At 40.5% G+C, this 22878-nt stretch overlaps 1 protein-coding gene and 1 long non-coding RNA gene across 2 annotated transcripts in view; one reads left to right on the forward strand and one right to left on the reverse strand.

The window, feature by feature from the left end:
• The window catches only part of ZSWIM5 (zinc finger SWIM-type containing 5), a 161064-nt gene that overhangs the window by 135791 nt on the left and 2395 nt on the right, over positions 1 to 22878 (forward strand). Inside the window, exons 5-13 of the mRNA XM_081325709.1 lie at positions 8817 to 8996; positions 10787 to 10963; positions 12897 to 13043; positions 13563 to 13700; positions 14466 to 14726; positions 17322 to 17457; positions 19233 to 19387; positions 21424 to 21587; positions 22262 to 22343. Coding sequence (XP_081181835.1) covers positions 8817 to 8996; positions 10787 to 10963; positions 12897 to 13043; positions 13563 to 13700; positions 14466 to 14726; positions 17322 to 17457; positions 19233 to 19387; positions 21424 to 21587; positions 22262 to 22343 — 1440 coding nt within the window. The remainder of the gene's footprint in view (positions 1 to 8816; positions 8997 to 10786; positions 10964 to 12896; positions 13044 to 13562; positions 13701 to 14465; positions 14727 to 17321; positions 17458 to 19232; positions 19388 to 21423; positions 21588 to 22261; positions 22344 to 22878) is intronic.
• LOC308666783 lies at positions 20614 to 22365 on the reverse strand. Its single transcript, XR_014026152.1, has 3 exons — positions 22044 to 22365; positions 21343 to 21581; positions 20614 to 20666 (listed from the first exon to the last, which is right to left on the reverse strand). It is a non-coding gene; the product is annotated as an uncharacterized lncRNA (long non-coding RNA).

A 22878-nucleotide genomic window follows, 5' to 3' on the forward strand; every position in this document is an offset into this window, starting at 1 on the left:
GGGGGTTTTTTAAAGGAAAATTGTATTTTAAAACTTTTCAATAAAAAAAAAAAAAAAAAAAAAAGATTGTGTCCTTTGCTCATTTCTAATCTGGTTTTTCAAAAAATGCAGTTATTTTATGTATATGCATACCAGTAGTCTGAGATTTTGAATGATTGAAAAATATGCCAATTGGGTATTTTATAGGAGTCTACACATTTAAGTGGGAAAATAACTTTAAAAAATACGTAGGAAATTATTATGGAACAAGAGGAGAGCAAGGGTTCAACCAGCTTTGTTCATAAAGGATAATCATTATAGCTAATGGTTAACATACATTTCTGTAAAGGTAGTCCTCCTCTTAAAACTGTAGAATCTATTTGTAAGTCATTATGGTTGTAAATTACCATAACGACTGGAAGTAATTTTTTGGTCTTTTTCATCATGGTCATTATATGCAAAGGCAGCAGTGATTAAGTGAACCCATTTTTTGAATGAGCAGTTTTTACCAGAAACCAGCAAAAACAATTTGCCAGAAAGTGGCAAATAACATTGCAAATTGCAGTCATGTGATTATGGGAAGCCGCAAGAGGTCATAAAGCTGACTCACCCAACATGTGGACATGTGACCTGTGCGTGTGCGTGTGTGTGTGTGTGTGTGTGTGTGTGTGTGTGTGTGACAACTATTTACAAAGGCTGAGGGTGGTTTACGGGCCATAAAGCATACAATGGCCATTGTAACTTTCAGTTGTCATAAAACGACTGATTGCAAGTTGTAGATTACCTATACAAACATAAACATGCATATTTGAAGGTAGAAATGGGAATGCTATAGATCAGTTATGCCATCTGGGAAACATACTACAGCATTAAGAAGCAAAAAAAAATCTCAAATATATTGCTTTGATACCTTTATACAACAAAACAGGAATACTCATTTATGATCCCATAAACATGTGCAAAAAAACCCCCATGTGTTTTCATTAGAACTTCAGAAAATATCAGTATATGCCCAATAAATGTCTAGTGAACCCTGATCCATGTTTATATTATCCTTCTGTTGACATATTGTTTCCACAGACAGTAACTGGGACCATATTTTAGAAGAACATGTAAGGGAAACAGGGCAATTAGAGAATTTTCCATCCCCTGCCATTCATTGTCTATACACCAATGCACAGAGTATGAGGAATAAACAGGGTGAATAAGAAATTCAAGTAAGTGAGGGCAGATATTATATTGTTGCCATTACAGAAACGTGGTGGGATAAAATCCACAAATGGAATATACAGCTAAAGGTTAACCGCACATGCTGCTAGTCGTTTCCGACTCTAGGGGCCGGTGCTCATCTCCGTTTCAAAGCCGAAGAGCCAGCGCTTGTCCGAGGACGTCTCCGTGTTCATGTGGCCGGCATGACTAGACGCCAAAGGCGCACGGAACGCTGTTACCTTCCCACCGTAGTGGTCCCTATTTTTCTACTTGCATTTTTACATGCTTTCGAACTGCTAGGTTGGCAGAAGCTGGGACGAGTAACAGGCGCTCACTCTGTTACGTGGCACTCGGGATTCGACCCGCCAAACTGCCGACCTTCTGATCGACAAGCTAAGCGTCCTAACCCGCTGAGCCACCGCTAGAGGGATTTAAATTATTTAAAAGAAACAGACCAAATAAAGAAGGAGGTAGAGTTACACTATATATAAGAAATAACTACATCTCTACAGAAATAGAGCACAACAATGATGAAAACTGTCTTGAATGCATTTGTGTCAATATAAAAGGGGAAAGATGACATTGCCATAGGTGTATACTATAGGCCACCCAACCAAACAGAGGAAGTAGATGAACTTTTTGCCAGTCAGTTAACTAAGCTATGTAGGAAGGACATTACAATAGTAATGGGGGACTTTAACTACTACTATCAACTGGGAGACAAACTTTGCACCGAGTGGAAGATCAAGCAGGTTCCTGACAAACCTAGCAGACAACTTTGTCTCCCAAAAAGCAGTGAAGGGAACTAGGGGATTAGCCATATTGGACTTAATTCTCACTAACAGAGAGGAAATTATAGAAGGTGGTAAAGCTACAGGAACCTTGGTGAGGGGAGTGATCATACAGTATTGGAATTCAGCATTATACAAGCACAAGAAATAGAACATTATCAAACTAGAGTCTTGGACTTTAAGAGAGCTAATTTCAATAAACTTAGAGAGAGCTTGGGAAGAATTCCATGGATGAGAATCCTCAAGGGGAGAACAAGCCAAGAAGCTTGGGAAACTTTGAAAAGTCTAGAACAATACCAATGAAGAATAACAGCTCTCAAAAGAAACCATCATGGCTATGTAAAGAACTCTGTCAAATTGAAAGAGACAGAGACAAGGACAAGTATAAAAAGTGGAAAGAGGGGCACATAATTAAGACAGAATATCAGCAATTAGCTCAAGCCTGAGGCTCAAAATGAACTACGGCTTGCAACAAAAGTAAAAAATAACAAGCTACTTTCAACATGTAAAAAACTAGAAAAAAGTCAAGGAAGCAATTGGTCCATTAATTGGAGAAAGTGGCAAGAAGGTGACAAGCAACAGGGAGAAAGCAGAACTGCTTAACTTGTTTTTTGTTTTTTGTTTTTGCATTCATCTTCACACAAAAGGGAAAAAAACCAGTCCAACCTATCAAAAACAGTACCATAAAAAACAGATTAGAAACACAAGTTAAGATAGGCAAGAAAATTGTAAGTGAGCACCTGTCCACCGTAGACAAGTTCAAATCACCAGGACCAGATGGATTACACCCCAAAATTCTGAGGGAACTGGCAGACATGATCTCAGAACCACTGAACTATATCTTTCAAAGATCCTGGAGCTCCAGGAAACTACCAGAGGACTGGAAACAAGCTAATGTAGTTTCCAACTTCAAAAAAGGGGAAAAAATAGATCCAGGAAACTACAGACCTATCAGCTTGACCTCAATACCTGGGAAGATTCTGGAAAAGATAATCTAGCAATGAATCAGCGAATACCTAGAGGCAAACAAAGTCATAACCAAAAGCCAACATGTGTTTGTCAAAAACAGTTCATGACAGACAAATCTTATTGCATTCTTTGACAAAGTAACAAAATTAGTGGATCAGAGGAATATTGTGGATATAATTTACTTGGACTTCAGTAAGGCATTTTATAAAATAGACCACAACCTCCTACTTGATAAGATAGAAAAATGTGGGTTAGATAGCATCACCACCAGATGGATTCATAACTGGCTGACCCACCGCACTCAATGTGTAGTCCTCAATAGAACTGCATCTACATGGAGGTAAGTATGCAGTGGGGTACCCCAAGGCTCTGTTTTAGGCCCAGTACTCTTCAACATCTTTATCAATGAAGATTATGGGGAACTCATCAAATCTCCAGATGACACCAAGCTAGCAAAAATAGCCAACACTCCAGAAAATAGACGTAAGATACAGAAGGATCTTGACAGACTTGAACATTGGGCTCTATCTAACAAAATGAAATTCAGTGGTGAAAAAAGTAAGGATCTACATTTAGGCAAGAAAAACCAAATGCACAGGTATAGTATATAGGTGATACCTGGCTCAATAGTAGTAATTGTGAGAGGGATCTTGGAGTCCTAATGGACATCAGTTCAATATGAGCCAGCAGTGCACTGCAGCTGCCAAAAAGTGAACACTGTTCTAGGCTGCATTAACAGAGGGATGGAATCAAGATCACATGAAGTGTTAATATCACTTTATAATGCCTTGGTAAAACTACACTTGGAATACTGCATCCAGTTTTGGTCACCACAATATAAAAAAGATGTTGAGACTCTAGAAAGATTGCAGAGAAGAGCAACAAAGATGATTAGGGGACTGGAGGCTAAAACATATAAAGAACAGTTGCTGGAGTTGGGTGTGTCTAGTTTAATGAAAAGAAGGACTAGGGATTACATGATAGCAGTGTTCCAATATCTCGAGTTGCCATAATGAAGAGGGAGTCAAGCTATTCTCCAAAGCATCTGAAGGCAGGACAAGAAGCAATGGATGGAAACTAATAAAGGAGAGAAGCAATCTAGAACTAAGGAGAGATTTCCTGACAGTTAGAACAATTAATCAGTGGAACAACATGGCTCCAGAAGTTGTGAATGCTCCAACATTGGAAGTTTTTAAGAAGAGATTGGACAGCCATTTGTCTGAAATGGTATAGGGTTTCCTGCCTGAGCAGGGGGTTGGATGAGAAGACCTCCAAGGTCCCTTCCAACTCTATTATTCTCTTTTATTCTATTCATTCCCAGCAGTCTGAGGTTGAGATGAGTTGTTTTGTATAAAAGAAAGAAAGAGTTTAAAAACTTGCCACCCAGGAGTCAGATCTATGTATTATTTTATGCTGAGCATTGTGGCTCTTTATCAAAAGATCTGATTCTTTAAATTGCCAGCTTTGGAAAAGAGGCCACTGGACATCAGGAGCAGACTTGCCAGCTAGGAAACTTCAAAAAAGCCAGATCTGTAAAGCTTCTTTTTTCCTGTTCAGTATGAGGAGGGAAACTCTTAGAAGCTCAGTGATGGCTACCCTGCATTTATGGTTAGGCTCAAAAGAAAACCCCCAAACCATCCCAATTCCATAATGAAGGGGACAGTCTGGGAAATATGAGGGAACTTGAGATGCTTAGTAGCAGGGGAGGCTGAAAGTGGCTATTTACAGATTCAGGGCCCTTTCAGTCTGCCACTGGTTTCCTAAGCACTCAAAAGCAATTTTTTTTAAAGAAGTCCATACTTCTACTAAGGAGAGCCAAAAAAATCATTAACTTGCCTCCAGTTGATGCAGGAGCTGGAGGAGCAAAAAGTTTCTTACTTGCTTCTACAGGTGAAACTCGAAAAATTAGAATATCATGCAAAAGTTCATTTATTTCAGTAATGCAACTTAAAAGGGGAAACTAATATAAGATAGACTCACCGTGATTTGTCATAATTGTGATGATTATGGCTTACAAGCTCATGAAAACCCCAAATCCACAATCTCAGTAAATTAGAATATTGTGAAAAGGTGCACTATTCTAGGCTCAAAGTGTCCCACTCTAATCAGCTAATTAAGCCAAAACACCTGCAAATGGTTCCTGAGCCTTTAAATGGTCTCTCAGTCTGGTTCAGTAGGAATCACAATCATGGGGAAGACTGCTGACCTGACAGTTGTGCAGAAAACCATCATTGACACCCTCCATAAGGAGGGAAAGCCTCAAAAGGTAATTGCAAAAGAAGTTGGATGTTCCCAAAGTGCTGTATCAAAGCACATTAATAGAAAGTTATGTGGAAAGGAAAAGTATGGAAGAAAAAGGTGCACAAGCAGCAGGGATGACCGCAGCCTGGAGAGGATTGTCAGGAAAAGGTCATTCAAAAGTGTTGGGGACTTTCACAAGGAGTGGACTGAGGCTGGAGTCAGTGCATCAAGAACCACCACACGAAGACGGATCCTGGACATGGGCTTCAGATGTCATATTCCTCTTGTCAAGCCGCTCCTGAACAACAAATAACGTCAGAAGCGTCTTCCCTGGGCTAAAGAAAAACAGACCTGGTCTGTTGCTCAGTGGTCCAAAGTCCTCTTTTCTGATGAGAGCATCTTTTGCATGTCATTTGGAAACCAAGGACCCAGAGTCTGGAGGAAGAATGGAGAGGCACACACTGCAAGATGCTTGAAGTCCAGTGTGAAGTTTCCACAGTCTGTGTTGATTTGGGGAGCCATGTCATCTGCTGGTGTTGGTCCACTGTGCTTCATTATGTCCAGGGTCAACGTAGCTGTCTACCAGGAGATTTTGGAGCACTTCATGCTTCCTTCCACAGACGAGCTTTATGGGGATGCTGACTTCATTTTCCAGCAGGACTTGGCACCTGCCCACACTGCCAAAAGCACCAAAACCTGGTTCAATGACCGTGGGATTACTGTGCTTGATTGGCCAGCAAACTTGCCTGACCTGAACCCCATAGAGAATCTATGGGGCATTACCAAGAGAAAGATGAGAGACATGAGACCAAACAATGCAGAAGAGCTGAAGGCCGCTATTGAAGCATCCTGGTCTTCCATAACACCTCAGCAGTGCCACAGGCTGATAGCTTCCATGCCACGCCGCATTGAGGCAGTCATTGCTGCAAAAGGGGCCCAAACCAAGTACTGAGTACATATGCATGCTTATACTTTTCAGAGGTCTGATATTGTTCTATGTACACTCCTTTTTTATTGATTGTATGTAATATTCTAATTTTCTGAGATTGTGGATTTGGGGTTTTCATGAGCTGTACGCCATAATCATCACAATTATGACAAATCACGGCTTGAACTATCTTGCTTTGCATGTAATGAGTCTATCTCATATATTACTTTCCCCTTTTAAGTTGCATTACTGAAATAAATGAACTTTTGCACGATATTCTAATTTTTCGAGTTTCACCTGTATATCAAAATGGAAATAAATGGCTTGCTCTGCACCCCGTCTACATCCACATCCTTATGTCATGCGTTATGCAGTTTTCTGATTGTGTCCAAAAAAAGAACAACTCTGAACAATTCCTAGAAGAGTTGCTGCCAAGCCGCAATGTTTCTTGAAACATCTGCTGAGGGCTGAAGCCCTGGGTGAGGCAGTAGTTTCTGGAATTGGGAAAGAGACTCTCCACAGTTCTATGGGAACAACTAATTTATTGTGGTTTTTAAACATACCATAGCTGAGCCAGAAACAAATCTGCTTGGCTGTCAAATACAACTGGTGTCATGGGATCATAGATTTCTAAATGATGGTTTCAAATGGAGCGAAATTCTCCTGTGAAGATGTCCCTAGAAGTATATGGAAAAGACTGGAAAGGGAAAGATATAGATATAGGGTAGATTGAATAATAAAAAGACTGACCATCAAGTTCAATTTATTTCTTTGTTTTGATGTAGACTGCCCAAATCAAGAGCAACTCATAGTTTACACTGTAGAAGAGCAAAAAGAATGAAAACAACAAAAGAGATTATGTACATCTGGGCAAAATATATTACATATACTAGGAAAACACAACTGACGGAGGCTCCACAAAAACCCTTCCCCAAGAGCATGAAGCAGTAGCCAGGTTTTTAAAGATTTCCAGAACACATCCAGATGGGAATCCTACAATTTCTGGGGGAATTTTGTTCTAGAGGGCAAGCATCATAACAGAGGAGGCATGCTTCCTGGGACCCAGAGAACACCAGCTCTCTCCAATCTTACTGGATTGGCAGGAGTCATGGAAGATAGCAACCCCCTCAAATAACCTGGCCCTGCACCACGATCCAGTCTGCTTACTCCATTCTAAAGATAATATTTGCACAATTCTGTGTCACAGATACCAAGTACACAAATGTATAGACTTCTGTTAAACCAGTGTAAGCACATAACTGGTGAACATTCAGCTCAGTGAATCGCAAATCTTGAAGGCCTGTAATCCCTGGTTTTGAATGAAATTGGTTCAGGCTTAGGAGAAGACCCAGCCAATTCCAGTTCTAAGAGGTGTGAAACCTACTTAAAGTGCGCATCCTGAGAGTTTAATTTTCTGGGTATAGAAAACCTTTTCTTAGAGCTGCTTGTACAAGTTTTCCAGTTATACAGAAATCTGCACACACTGATATTAGATACTTAAACATATATCTGTATTTACTGCATCTTTATGTGTCTTAGGATTTCTGACAAAAATATTTTAATCAAATGGAATAATAATAAAATCTAGAGAAGCTTGCTCACAGGCAGAGAAAAATATTTTAAGAGATAGTTGCATAGTATGAAGTATATAATTAAGAACAGCATATAAAAATAGAGGTAGCCACAAATCATGTGACATGCATAAAACTCATAATCTCTTTTAAAACTGTAAACAACCATCCAGAGTTAAGTGTGGGTTTTTTGGCTTTATATCTGTGTCCCTCATCAGCATCTAATTGACCTCAGCTGGCCTGAAAAACTTAAGTGTTGAGCCTGGTTGGGATAGGACAGGGGTAGGCAACCTCGGCTCTTTTATGACTCATGGACTTCAACTCCCAGAATTCCTGAGTCAGCATAGCTGACTCAGGAATTCTGGGAGTTGAAGTCCATGAGTCATAAAAGAGCCGAGGTTGCCTACCCATGGGATAGGAGATCACTGGAAAATGCCAAGGGTTGAAGGCTAAATTGGAAACTGAAAAAAATCATTGTGTAATAAAACATTTTTTCCATAGGGGTGCCAAGAAAACTATATGCATTCCTGGCCACAAAGTCATTAGAAGTGAAACTCAATTGAAAGGCAACTGTTCCTTTAGTCTTTGCTTAATTTCAGATTCTTTTGCCAAAGAGTACTTAATATATATTTTTACATATACAGCATTAACTGGCCTGCAAATCTGAACTACAGTACTGGGAGCAGTAATTACGCTGTTGCTGCTGATTATGGGGCAAATGCCACTTGCCTACTGCTTTTCTAAAATGGAGTAAATGTGCAGTATAGAAATTGGGCTATCATGTGGTGATTCCAACACTGGGACTTGCTGGCATACATTTAAGCAGTCTTTGAAGTACAGTTCAAACAGTCGATCTATCCTGGCAGACAGAAATAATCTTGGTTGCACATTGCCTCTCCATTTTCAGCTCTGAGGGATACAATTAAGCTGATTTATGGAAGATGTTTTCTTGAGTTAGTTAGCTAGTTTCTTTTATAAATTCTCCCTCTGGGCTCAGTGCAGTCCCCCGAAACAAGATGTAAACATTTCCAAAATCTTCAAAGCAAAGAACCTACAGGGGGGGACTCTTGTTGCCTGCTCAAGTAGAAAAATACTGAATGCATTTCGACACTTGACTTGCTCTTACAGGGGCCCTATGGGTGTGCGTTGTATTAAATCCACACTGCACGCTAGAAGAAAAGGCATGCTGGCTGCGACAGCTCCGGAAGTGGGGTGATATGGATGTTTGTCCACTGGAAGATGGAAACTACAGCAATGAACTTCCCAACATCACTAGTGCACTTACTCAGAGCTCTAGTCACAGGCAAAGTAAGTGTCTATTCTGTAACATCTTACTCTAGTTTCCATAAACAGCTAAAAATAATCTTATAAGGTCCCAGTTGTGGATTAATAGCAATCTAATTCATGCCATAGGACTGTTGTTCTGCATTTCAGCTGGTAGATCAATGAACAAAAGAATCTTGCCTGATATTACATGCTGTGCATAATGCTAATCTGCATTCCCGTGACTGTTTGATTGCTTGTAACCTTCAATTGGGTGAAATTGGTGCATCATAGAGCAACAATTTTTGAGTCAAATAGGCCAATTTACAGAATTTAGAACCCATGACTCTTGTGGGCAAGATTTGGAAAATTTGGCAAAATTGTGGCTGCTTCAATGCTGCCACAGTGGCACAGTCAGCTGCAGTCATGTGATCATTTGCAACACTCCTTGCCAGCTTTCTACAAGGAAAGTCAGTGGGGAAGTTGGCAGGAAGTTGGAAACCATTCCTCCCTCCCACTGTTGTTTTATTTTTTTGCTGGTCAGTGGTCATTCTGTTTCCCTGTTAACGTAAGGGATTATCTTTGAAATGATGGGGGCATGGGTTGTCTAGTTCTTATTAAAATGTCCCAATTGAAGGAAAATGGTTTTGACTCAGATTTTCAGGAGCTCTATAAATCTTGTGTTCTTCCTAGCTCCCAATCTCATAATGGGATGGTGGCTTCTCTCTCTCTCTTCCTCTGTTCCTGATTTTCTCTTTACTTCCTCCCTGTATTCTTGCTCATTTATCAGTACCAGGCAGTAGTTGGACCCTGCTGTAGGTTGTTTTTTTGTTGTTGTAATATAAACTGGAAATTATCCAGTTTAGAAAAGAATTGATCAGCATTATCTGTCTCCTTAATTATTTCCTTATGCTGTTTGGGGCTGGAGATGCTATAATTTGTATAGCTGGATCTTATAACAATATTTGTTATGACAGTTTTGCTAACAATAGTCAGCAAAAGCATCATTTATATCCTTTGCAGTCTCAAACAATTCCTGCCCAGCCTCAGATACGTACATTTTGTTTGAATTAAAGATCTCAGTCAGGCCCTAAAATGAACCACCATGCAGGTTGAATGCATAAAAATTGACTCCTATTACTTAATATATAATATGTCAGGGGTTTGATGTCACAATCTTTATTTGCAAAGTTTCCAAGTCGTTGCTTCCCAGTCTTCATATTGGGAGAGATATTTTCAACATGGCACTGCAACAGTGTTCTTGCCCTGACTTTATATTGGAAATGGCAACAAATGCTGCTAATAGAATTATTATGGTGACAACAGTCCTGGAATGTTATACAAAGATTTTGATGTTCTCCGAGTCTGTTTTTTTTTTAATGCCAATAGGTACGGTAGCTTAAAAATTGTGTGAATAGCACAGCATAGAGTTCCTGTAATAGTGTGTAAAAGAATGCAGCCCTTGTTACAATGACCTGCTTAGAACTCTTCCTAGCCCTTCTGTCAGGGGTTGAGTTGTAGTATCCTTTTCCTAAGTTGAGTTTTGTTGCTTGCGAGCACTTCGGTGGTAAACAGGTCCATTGTGACAAATGGATTGCCCCAAGCAGGGTGAATAGTTTGGGAAGACTACTCTGTACTTGGATGTTCTGTATGATTAGCCTTGATGGATGAGTGACTGCTTTTGATGGCCATCTGCTGAAAAATTAGTTAGCTTCCTTGAGCAATTGACTGTCCCCTGTGAGAATCGATGCCCTGTTGGATGGAACAGGGGTCTGATCCAGCAGGATGCTACTTGGGTTTTTATGTTCTTACCTGTTTCCCCCCCCCCCTTATAGGCTCTTTAACAAGGCCACGGCGCACAGTATTCACTCGTGCCATTGAAGGCTGTGACCTCCACTGGCAGGACAGCCACCTCCAGCGAATAATCAGCAGTGATTTCTACATTTCTCCATCTTACCCCAGGGAGGGTGAGGGCCTTCTTTTCAACTCACAAGGACAACCGTTGTGGCTGGGTAAGCTTCCTTGTTCTGGTTGCTGTGCAGTTTTATTTTTCAAAAGAGTATTTGTTGAAGAGAAAGTGGTGATCCTTCTAGGACAGAACAATATTCTTGCATTTGTGGGTGCTGTCGCTCTCTAAGGAGACCTACTTCGCTTACTTACTTTCCAGAAGGTTGAGAAGCCTCAGTCTCTGGCAATACTCAATACTCACAGGGCCTTCGGAGGCAAGGTGGCCCTTTTTCCCCCTAGCTCTGTATTGGAATACTGTGTATTGAAATGCTCCTAATGCAGTATGGAAAGAGTTTGCTGCTGGTGTAATTAAATGCAATAGTGCATTGGTAACTAGACCAGAAATTCTACTAATAACAAAATAACAGATTGGTTGAAATTAAATGAAAGGCATTAAAACTGAAATCTGTAGCCAAACCCTGAAGTTATATAATGATCGTACAGTAAGACTGTAATGGGTTTTTCATCTATATCAATGAACCCTACCATACTAAATTAGTCCCAAATCATAATGTTATAGATCCACCTCTTCACAGCTTCGTTAGGAAAGTAGGACCTATGTAGCACAGAGTGTAGAAATCCAGGGATACAGCGTGCATGGGACCTGGGTTTGGTGACAAAACTTTTTAGCCATCTCTGCATCTTTCTTCACCTCCTCAATCCTTTTTATTTGAATTGGCCAAAGACATAAATGAAATGCATTGTCCAGTCTTCTTGCTTCTTTTTCTTGGAGCTCCTCCTGGAGGACATTGAGAGCATTGAGGATTTGTTTTTTATTTGCCAGCAACACTTGAATGGTATAATTTTAAAAAGGTGTGCATACTATACATACAATGAGCAAACTTTCTTGAAAGGGATCCAAGCATGTTCTTCAAGAGCATTAAAACCCATGGAGCAAATCAACTGAGGATTTGGAGGACGACAAGGAAAGGCGATGTAGCTATCATTACAAAAATAGTTTCTTCACAGATTGTCTACTGTGACTTTCTGACTGCATTCCCCATGAGAGGGACATTTCAAGACGAAGAAGTCCTTTGCAGCTTTCCCACCACTCTGTGTCATCTGTTCCTCTCCTACTCACTGTGACCTTTTTTGGGGTAGGGGGTGTGGAACAATAATCAAGAATAGATTAGTTTCTATGCCATGCAGTTGTGTTGCCACGGGACAGATTGTTCTCTCGTGGTAATACTATCAGGAACGGCACAGAACATACACTTGATACAAAATCACTTGCAGAGAGATATTCTAGAGGTTGAGCAGAAGTTATAAAATATAGGCTTCTATTTCATAAAGAGCTTTGAGTACAGAGGAGGTTTGAAGGATGGAATTGTAACTGTGGCTCCATTTGACTGCCAGATGTATTGCTTTAAGACGGACCAGGAAAAGTACAAAACATACTGTACATAGACAACTTTCTTTTACAATAAAATTAGAAGGTTAGGAGAAAAGGCAGTTGTTCGCTCGTTTGCCTTCTTTTTTCTGAAAGGGGGATCTTTTAATATTTTCATTTAACATTATATACTATAATCAGGGGAAATGTTGCCTTTATGTATTTGGGTTATCTTTTGAATGGAAGGAGTTGAAAAATCTATTTCATGGGTGAACATTATACCATTATGGGTTTTATTTGGTTTTATTAAAAACACAAGGTTAGGACAATAGTTTGTTTGGCAGATACAAGACCTGAAAATATAGTACATGAGCTGCATATTACAGCATTCAATGCTGCCCTAAAAAGGCAAGCAAAAAATTAAGCAAGCATCATGCATGTTTGTCATAATTAAAGGGGAAGGGGGAAATCAAGAGAACAGAATATATAAATAAAGCTTAACCTTAAATTCCCACTGTGTGGTTGATTCTTTAGCATAAACTGTCTGTATAATTCATTTGTCTCTAATTGAGGCTTAATTGCCTTCTTATCCTTACATGATGCCATAGAACATGTCCCAACTGCTTGTGCCCGGGTTGATGCCCTACGTTCCCATGGGTACCCCAAGGAGGCACTCCGTCTAACTGTGGCCATAATCAACACCCTGAGACTGCAACAACAGAGGCAGCTGGAGATATACAAACATCAGAAGAAAGGTACGAATTAGCTTGTGTTTGTGACTTTGGTTCCATTCAGACTTTCTGAATGTTAATTTGGAATTCTTGATACATTATTTTTGTGCTGTTTGGAACATAACAGTTCCCTAGTTTGCCATCCTGATCTTTCCAAACAAATTTTAACCATAGAGCAATTATTTTTGCAACTATCTTTTAAAGAACGGCTGTCCATTTGTAGTTGATGTTGCCCGCATAAAGGATACTTGCATGTGTGAGTGCTGTTCGACTGAGTTGGCCATTGGTCTTTTTGTAAACACAGAATGCATGGAACTTAGAATACTTCAAAATCTGAAGCCAAAACTGGGCACAACTTTGTTGGAACGACCTTGTCAGAATGGAAGAACAGAGTATAGATACAACTAATTGAAAGGAATCCCTAATATCTATTGCACATTTTCAGGGATAGTTTTGAACAATATGTTTTTGGAAGATGAAGCCAAAGAGGATGCCCCCTATGACCTTACTCTGGGATTTTTCTTGTATTGTGCTGTCCTCTAGAACTATTGCAAAGAGGAACAACCACCATCACAAACCTGGAAAGCTGGGTAGGACATCCTCTCAATCCGATTGGCTGCTTATTTCTCACTCTGACGGAAGCATGTCGAATAGAGGATGAAAACAGCCTTGATATTTCAGGTATGAGAATGAGAACTCCAGGTTGCACACTTTGAATTCAAACCAGCTTCTGTTCTTTTCCCTTTTGTTCGGTTTGGAGCCATCCACAGATTCCTGTCATTGTTATTGAATGCTTATTTTTTTGTCTAAAAGCTGTATGTATATGAATAAATAAGAAAAGCCCAGCCCACAATTTTCAATGGAAATTTTCCTGTGAGAGAGGAGATGCAGCCTTCCACTGGCCTTTAGATTTTTGTCATGTAGCTCTCTAGCTCTAGCTGATAATAATAAGATATCTTTGACGTTCTGCTCTTTGGCATCTGCACTTGGCATGGTTGACTTCTCCTGCTAAGCACAGGATATTCCCCAGGGACTGAGGAAATCAAGAGAAGTCAAGTTCTTTGTGTGAAAATGCAAAAAAAAAAACGGTTCCAGAAAATATTCCACCTACTAGCAGAGTAAGCAGAATTTCACTCTTTTCATTTGTTCATAGTCCAAAGGTTTGTTTAATGCTCCTTATGATTCCTATGCAGTGTACTTCTCCAGGCAGAAGGTGCAGGATGGAATTAATGAATCTGTGCAGCTCAGCCCAGCTGCACCAAGCATAATTGAGCACATGAGTTGCAGCAAAAACAGTCACTGTGTTGTGCTGTCAGTGGATAGTTTGGACCGATAGCATCACTAGAGCCAACCTGATTGTGCGTCTTGGAAGGCGTGAGAAGAAATTACAATTACTATATGGAGTCTGATCCTCCTATCCTCTTAATTCTTTCCTTTTGCCATCAGATGCTGGTGAGTCAAAACCTCCAGTGTATCAGCATGTCCCTGTGGCCAACAATTGCCCTGAGAGTGGGGAATCCTACCTATCTCTGGCTTTGGAAGTGGCACTGATGGGGATGGGGCAGCAACGGGTGATGCCAGAAGGCCTTTATGCACAAGACAAAGTGTGGCGTAATGAGGAACAGATTATTGCCTGCCTGCAAGAGCTGGAGCTTGATGCTGTATTGGTGCAGACCCTACGCAAGCAGTGCATTCTGCTTCTGGAAGGTGAGAGAAGTCACTCATGAGAAACTAAAGCTGTGTCCGCAACCCAGAAATTTTTTTTAGATTCCCTCTGGTAAATTCCATATCGGAAACCCAGTCAGTGTCCCTTGGTCACAATAGCAAATGCCAATGAGATAATGCTGTCAAAATACTTTTGAATAGAAGAATTTGGTAATAATATGTATTGGAAAAGAGGTTAGGAATATCAGGATTAGATACTAGATTACATAGTATTAGAGATTGTAGGAAGAGAATTGTGTTAGTCTTTGATGGCAAAAGATTCAGAAGGACGCTGATAACTCTTTTTCTGACTAACCAGTTTTATTGAAAGACACGATTTTTTGTGAGTTGCAACTCACTTTATTAGATGACAGAGTGGCTAGACGTATATAGGTAGAATTGGAGTGAGGGGAGCAGAGTGGAGGGGAAGACACAGTGGTGGTGCAGGTTCTGGGTGAAACAGATTGAAGAACCTTATTAATTAGCAACAGTAATGAGGAACGCATTATGTTTGATGAGACATTTTGAGATTGCCTTGGCTTGATGGTGCTGTTAAAAGTCCAGCTTTGCCAAAAGAAATCATTTTGCAATCTGCAGTGATGTACCCTGGCAAGTTGCAATGTTCTGATATTACTTTGTCCTTGTTTTGAGTCTTGATATTAAATTTGTGTCCATGAATTCTTTTGCACAAAGTTTGTTCCATTTGTCCTATGTAGCACGCAGAAGGGCATTGCTGGCAGATGAGGGTATACACATGACGTATCACATTGGAGGGAAAGCATATGAAAGGCCTCTAATCTTTTGTGTGTACTTGTTGGGGCCTGTGACAATGCTGTTGGCATAGATGTGAGGGCAAAGAGGAACTCTGGGATTGTTGCAGGGGCTGGTTCCCATGTTGTCTTTTGTGACTTGTGAGAATCTGATTCAGGCTGAGTGGCTGTCTGCATGCAAGTATGGGCCTGGCACTCAGTGCTCCAGAAAATTCAGTATCATTGCCCATTATAAGCTGTGGATTATTTTTTTTTAATTGAAAAGTTTTACAGTACATTTTATCTTTAACAATCCCCCCTCCCCCACCCCTACCTAACCCTCCCTATCCCTCCCCCCCATTTCCCCCTCCCCCCCAGACTTCCCAGAGCTAAGTACAAGGTATAAAAACAAAGAACAATCATAAACATCCATATGCTAACAATAAGCTATTAAATCTATCGCTCTCTTGCTCATATAAGATAACTACAAGCAATATTAATATACATATAAAAAGAAAAAGAAAAGAAAAAAGAAAGGAAGACTTATTCAAATGCTAAATGAAACTTTTTAGTCCCATATTTGTTCTGGATATAATCAATCCATTTTTCCACTCCATAATATAACGTTCTTGCAAATGATCTTTCAAGTAAGCCGAGATCTTTGCCATTTCCGCCAGGTCAGAAACCTTTAGAGTCCATTCTTCTATAGTCGGCAGTTCCTCCTTCTTCCAATATTGACCTATTAAAAGTCTTATAAGCTGTGGATTATTAACAACACATTTGAGTGGTTAGAGCTGTGAGCTGTAGGTGACAACCAATAGTGTTCTATTCTTCTATTTCTGTGGTCTGTCTTTTAATATGTCCTCCCTGGGAATTTTATCTGGCTCTATTGATTTGTCTATTGATCTACTTCAGTGAGTAGTTTAGTGCCCTGAACCTCTGAGCATTAGAGGGCCTACACAAATATTTTCTTAAATTTGAATTTTTAATGTATATATTTCCTCATCCCCTACTTTCTTTCTTTTTTTTCTTTACTGAAACAGGAGCCCTTTGCAGTGATTGCTGTAGCTTCTTGTCTAGAGGGCTCTGGCAGTTGAATTTAGAAGACAATCCATGTCAGTGCCTTGCACTGCTTTAAAAATGCTGCTTCTCCCTCCCCATTTCACTGTGGGCTCTAAAGCCTGTGTATTCATGTGTGTGCAGTTTCCTTTGAAAAGTAGAGGGAAATAATGGGTAACTTGGCCTTTGCCATAGGGATGGAAGGAGAGGAAGACAAGTTTTTTTTTTAATCCCATTTATATCCCGCCCTTCTCCGAAGACTCAGGGCGGCTTACAATCTAAAGCACAAACCAATGTGCTTAGCAATAGCCTTCATTCTATGTATATGCCTGCTTATTAGGACTTTCGCCCCCCCCAAGCGGCATTATTACAAAGTCAGCTTAAATGCCCCCAACAATCTGGGTCCTCATTTTACCTACCTCGAAAGGATGGAAGGCTGAGTCAACCTTGTTGTGTCTTTCTAACCACACTGAGTTGAAAATGTCAGAAAGATGAATAGGAGAATCTGGTTTTAAATTAGATGGTGGGAAGAGGAATATCTCCAAACCATTTGTGTCATAACATTAGAGATCCAGGTTCATATCCAACATTAGCTGCAGTAGTTCACTGGCTGACTTTAGGCCGGTCACGTACTGTGAGCCTAATCTACCTCATAGGATTATTGTGCGACAGTTGGAGGAAGGAGCACTTTGTGTGCCATCTTGAACTCTTGATGAAAAGATAAAGATATAAATCTGATAAATAAGGTTGGTTGAAGGAGAGACGCTGATAAGTTTCTGCTTTTGCCTAGGTGGTCCCTTTAGTGGCCTTGGTGAAGTAATCCACCGGGAAAGTGTGCCTATGCACACTTTTGCAAAGTACCTCTTTTCTGCCTTGCTGCCCCATGATGCTGACCTGGCCTACAAGCTGGCATTGCGCTCCATGAGGTTGGTACCACTTTTTTTTTACTCCCTTTGTTAATAAAATCAAAGTGAAAACATCAGTGATAGATATTTTTTTTACTAAAGCTTGGCATATGTTACATTCTTCCCAACTTTCTCCAGTATCAACATTCTTGCAGCATTTTAATAGATTTTTAAAGAGAGCATGTTCACATATGTTCATCTTTTTTTTAAAGTATGTGAAAATAGAGTTGCTGATTAGCAAGTGTGGTTGGTCAATTTCATTGATAAATATCAATTGTCTACTATAACTTAGGATTTACATTTTAATCAAAGAGAATGTAGAAATTTTAGTGGGTCCATTGTTGCAAGTTTCAGTGGTAAAACATAGCTTCTGCCACAGGCCCATAATAGAGAATACAAAAATCAAGAACTTAATAGGAAGCCTTCACTTATTGGCCACAGTTGGGACTGGCAACTCTGTCATTAAGTGCTACACACGTTAAGCAAAAAATCATGTGTCCGCACCAGGTTTATATCACTTCCACTTCCATCATTAAACACAGAACCATTCCAGTTGTTAAGCAAGATACAGCAGTCACTTGTGATTTTACTGCTGGCTTCTCAGTTGATCTGCTTCAGAAGCTGGTTGCAAAATGCCGAAATGGTGAACACATGATCACAGTGATGCTGTGACCACCATACATTTGATGACCAGTCAAAAAACAGGTGTTTTTTTTTTACTTCGAATGGTTGCTAAACGAGACAATTGGTGAGGACTACCTGTATATTTCAATTGCAGCACAGCTTCCTAAACCGTCTACTGCTTGTTGAAGTCACATGTAGTAATGTGCATTGCTGCTCCAACCAAATGTTCGGAGGGTTGCTTAGACTCAATAAGACAATTGTAATTTGCCATTACCAACAAGGTTGTAATAATAAACTCGGAAACCGTAACCTGTCAATAATTGCTGCAAATCCTGGGTAGAAGAGCTTGGGGTTCACGTTTCCTAGATTCCCAAGCCTCTTAACTACAGTACTTTCTTAATGACCAAGAATGGTTCAGTAACCATTTGAAGTTATGTTGCTGCTGCTGAATGAATACTATTTCCAGCAGGTAAGGCACACCTAGCCTGGCTCTATGTAAAGCAGCCCCTGGCTGTGCCAGGCCTTCTTCTTGAGTCTGCTTGTGCCGTTCTCCAACTCACATGTGCTGTTCACACAGTGATTCAGGAGGCCTGCAGAGGAGGCAATCCCTTACTTTACTGAGGCATGGGGCTGGGAAGGATGAAGCTGGGAAAGATTTGGATTGTGGTGGGTCCTCATCTAATAGTCAGTGGGATTTGGTTAACAATGGCAATGGACACTGCTGAGATTGCTGTCATTAAGCAATGTGGTCACGTAATACCATGCTTCCATTCCTAATCATCATCATAACTCAAGGACTATCTATATAAACATGCGAACAAATAGTTCTAAAGTGCATAAGATACCCAGCAAGAACTTACACATGCACCCCAGAGCAGAACCAGATAACTGCAATGCAAATCAAGTTTTGCTCTGACATAAAACTGTAAGAAATGTGTACATCTAAAGTTTTGTTTTTCTTTACAAGTATTTAAATCCCTTCTTAGTTCTCTAGTGACCTTTCCAGTTTGTTCAAGATTAGTGTGGCAACCATATGCTGCTGAAAGCCTTTGATAGGTTTTCCACATCATCTTCCCCCAGCGTGCCACAAGAAGACAAATCAGAGAGGATTTAATATGATTACCAGCAGGTATCCTTCTATTGACCTAATGTTGTGGCTTTGTTTTTCCTAGGCTGCCTGTTTTGGAGACAACTCCCTCAGGTGATGTCGCACATCCTCACCATATTGTTTCAGTGGTCCCTAGCAGGTATCCCCGTTGGTTTACTTTGGGGCACTTGGAATCGCAACAGTGTGAACTTGCTTCCACTATGCTGACAGCAGCCAAAGGTGGGTGAAGGATTCCTAATATAACTGAACATAGACCACTAGAGATCCAGGTGAAATATTCACCCGCTGGCCTTTAAAAGAAATCTATTAGAAAGTCAATTTGTACATGTCAAGCAGAGACTGCTCTCTAGCCGAATAGTGGATACAGTCGTTCCATTAAAAACAAACGAGAATTATAGAAATAACTTTTCCTGAGTAACTGTTGGATGCAGCAGTTGTTTTCAATTTCAAGAATTTCTTTCAATCTGGACAAGAACGTTCTGACACCGAGACGTTTTTGATGCCTGAGAAGTGAAAAGAGGTGTCGATGTGCATGAGCAACTGGGAACATCAGCTGTATGCAGATAGTGGACCTACTCACAGCCTTTATGACTAGTACCAGCAAACTGCAGACTATTTCTTGCTGGGCTGTATGGAAGAGGGAAACTGCTGGGCAAGATCATTCTTTCTCACTTTATCAACAAAGACAAATTGCATTTGTTGATGTGAGCCCAGCTGTCTATATTAAGAGGAAGGGATACTTACCTTACTGGATGGTGGGACTCCCAGAAGTCCAACACTCCCAAAAAAGCAAAGTTAAATTACTCTCAGGTTTCCCATCTGATATATTGCAGTGCAGGGGTTGGTTCCGTGCTGCATTTAGGAAAGTTGCTAATACTGGAATGATGGGCCAATGGGACAAACTACTGTGTGACTTACATAATTGCCTCCTTCGTGTCCCCTTTTCAGGCAATTACTTTTCCTACTTAAAAAGTAAAAGGTAAAGGTTCCCCCGCACATGCGTGCTAGTCGTTTCCGACTCTAGGGGTCGGTGCTCATCTCCGTTTCAAAGCCGAAGAGCCAGCGCTTGTCTGAGGACGTCTCCGTGGTCATGTGGCCGGCATGACTAGACGCCAAAGGCGCACGGAACACTGTTACCTTCCCACCGTAGTGGTCCCTATTTTTCTACTTGCATTTTTACGTGCTTTTGAACTGCTAGGTTGGCAGAAGCTGGGACAAGTAACAGGCGCTCACTCTGCTACGCGGCACTCGGGATTCGATCCGCCAAACTGCCAACCTTCTGATCGACAAGCTCAGCGTCCTAACCCACTGAGCCACCGCGTCCCTTTTCCTACTTACTATTGAGGAAAGCCTTGAGACACTTTCTTTGGTTTGATTTCTGTATAAGAACTGTAGATCTAATGGGATTCCCACTTACATAGGGCTCATCAGTTTGTGGCCCAGGTATTCTTCCTGAACTGTGCTTAATATTTGGCCAGATGTTACGAGAGAGACAGTTCTGAAACAAACCAGAGCAAATCACGCTCATTATCTACAGTTTTGCTGAACTCTACTAGGACCCAATTGCTCTTTGTCTTATTTTCTTTTGAGTGGTTGCTGGCTCTCACTGCTGTCTTGCTTTCTGCATGACACACTTGATAGTGTTTACTCTCTAACCACTTTTAATGATAGTTTTGGTTCTGATCTATATGGTCCACCTAGCAAGACAGATGGACATTTAGCTACTTGAGGTGAACAAAAGGCCAGGAAATTAAACCTTTGGGCTTCGGAGACCAAAGACATCTCCAAACTTATTCCATAGAATATATTTTTATCTGTAGTTGAATTTTTTAAAAATAAGTTTTGCTGTTGTAGATTTTTTTGACTTTCATAATGCAATCTAATGTGAGCTAATATATATTGCCAGCATATTTTTGTCTGGTAATTTATGATTGCAGTTCAGATTGCAAATGATATACATTGTGTAACAGCCTTTTATTTCTGTGCAGTACCTGTACTTATTTCCTTACTTGGCTCCAGAAACAGACAAAATGCATATTTGTCATAGAATCCCTTGCATGAGCTGAATTAGGCTAAGTGGAAAGACACTGAAGGGTTTGAGAAGAAATCTGTAATTGAATATTTGAGCCCTCTAGCAGGATATACAAAATAAGAATAATGTTGCTTAGGCTTACCCAGTTTACATAGGAAGATATTTACTATTATTTTAGAAAGGTTTATTCGATGGATAATGGATAAACTTTCTTATACTGCAGGTGACATGCTGCGTCTGCGAACTGTCCTAGAAGCAATTCAGAAGAATATCCACTCCTCTTCCTTGATCTTCAAACTGGCTCAGGATGCTTTTAAGATTGCCACACCCACTGATAGTAATGCTGACACAACACTACTTAATGTGGCACTGGAGTTGGGGCTACAAGTAAGGATATTAATAATCAAGAAAAATGAATAATTTCCAAATCTCCATAATAAGATGGAAGCCCGCCTTGAAGGTTAATGAAATGTCTATGAGCCAAAGAAAAAGTCTGCCAAGTTGTGATCTTAAGCACTAACCCTGCTCTCTTACAGGATTGTGGCCATACTGGCCATTTAAATCAAGGGTCCCCCCAACCCCCGGGGGCCATGGCCCAGCACTGGGCCACATTCCATTGGAACTGGGCTGACCAAACAGCAGGCAAACGCATGCGAAACTCCATTTGTGTGAGCAGCGTGCGTGCACTCTCACTGCTTGTGCAAATGGAGCTGAATGCACGCCTGCCCCTCACACAGAACCATCCCCTCTCGCCACCGCCACTAGTCCACAAAGCTGGAGAGGTTGCGGGGGGTGGGTGGGGGGTGTCCCTGATTTAAATAATTAAATAATAAGCACACTTACATTTCTCAACTGAAAAATTCAGAATGGGCCATTATGCTTCCCACGTGGCCTCCAATCTAGGCAGTTTATGAAGCTAGAAGCCAGACCTGCTAATCTTCAAAACGGGTTGAAACCATTTAAGTTGTTATGATATGCTGCTCTAGGTGGAACACAACCATTTCTTTGGATATCACTGGTGGGTGAAAAAAAATGTTTTCTGCTTATTTCTACTGTTGCAGGTGATGCGCATGACCTTGTCAACACTGAACTGGAGACGGCGGGAGATGGTGCGATGGCTGGTGACCTGTGCTACAGAAGTTGGTAGGTATTTCATGAACCTATACTTAAAATGAAGACTGCAGCTGAGAGAGAGCCTATTTCAGCCTTTCTCAACATGGGCTTGAGATTCTGAGAGTATAATTCCCTAAACATCAAGAAGGTATGCATGTGTCATATGTTCTGCTCACCCAAAAGATATTAAGATGCTATTGGGCACCAGAGCCAAATTTGGATGACAACTTATACCCAAATTCATGATAAAGATGAGTGATTTCTAACTCAGTCTGTTTCTCCCGATATTGGCTCTCTAGGTTGCAAATATGTAAGGATTTAATTATAAAGAAAACACACCAAGCGAAGATAGGATAGATAGGATATATGACATTTTCCAACTGAATTCAGTAAGTAGCTCAAATTATAGCAATCTTTTTAATCTTTTTTACAATGGAGCTCAATCCTTCATTGTAAAAAAGAGAGGTGTCATCTCCTACAGGCTAGTGCTAAGCTAGACAGTGATATGCTATTTTCAAGACAGTGAGAGACAAAAATATAATTGACTGCAATATTGGTCTCCTGA

This window comes from Vipera berus (assembly GCF_964194415.1).
Source record: "Vipera berus genome assembly, chromosome: 3".
Lineage (NCBI taxonomy): Eukaryota > Metazoa > Chordata > Lepidosauria > Squamata > Viperidae > Vipera > Vipera berus.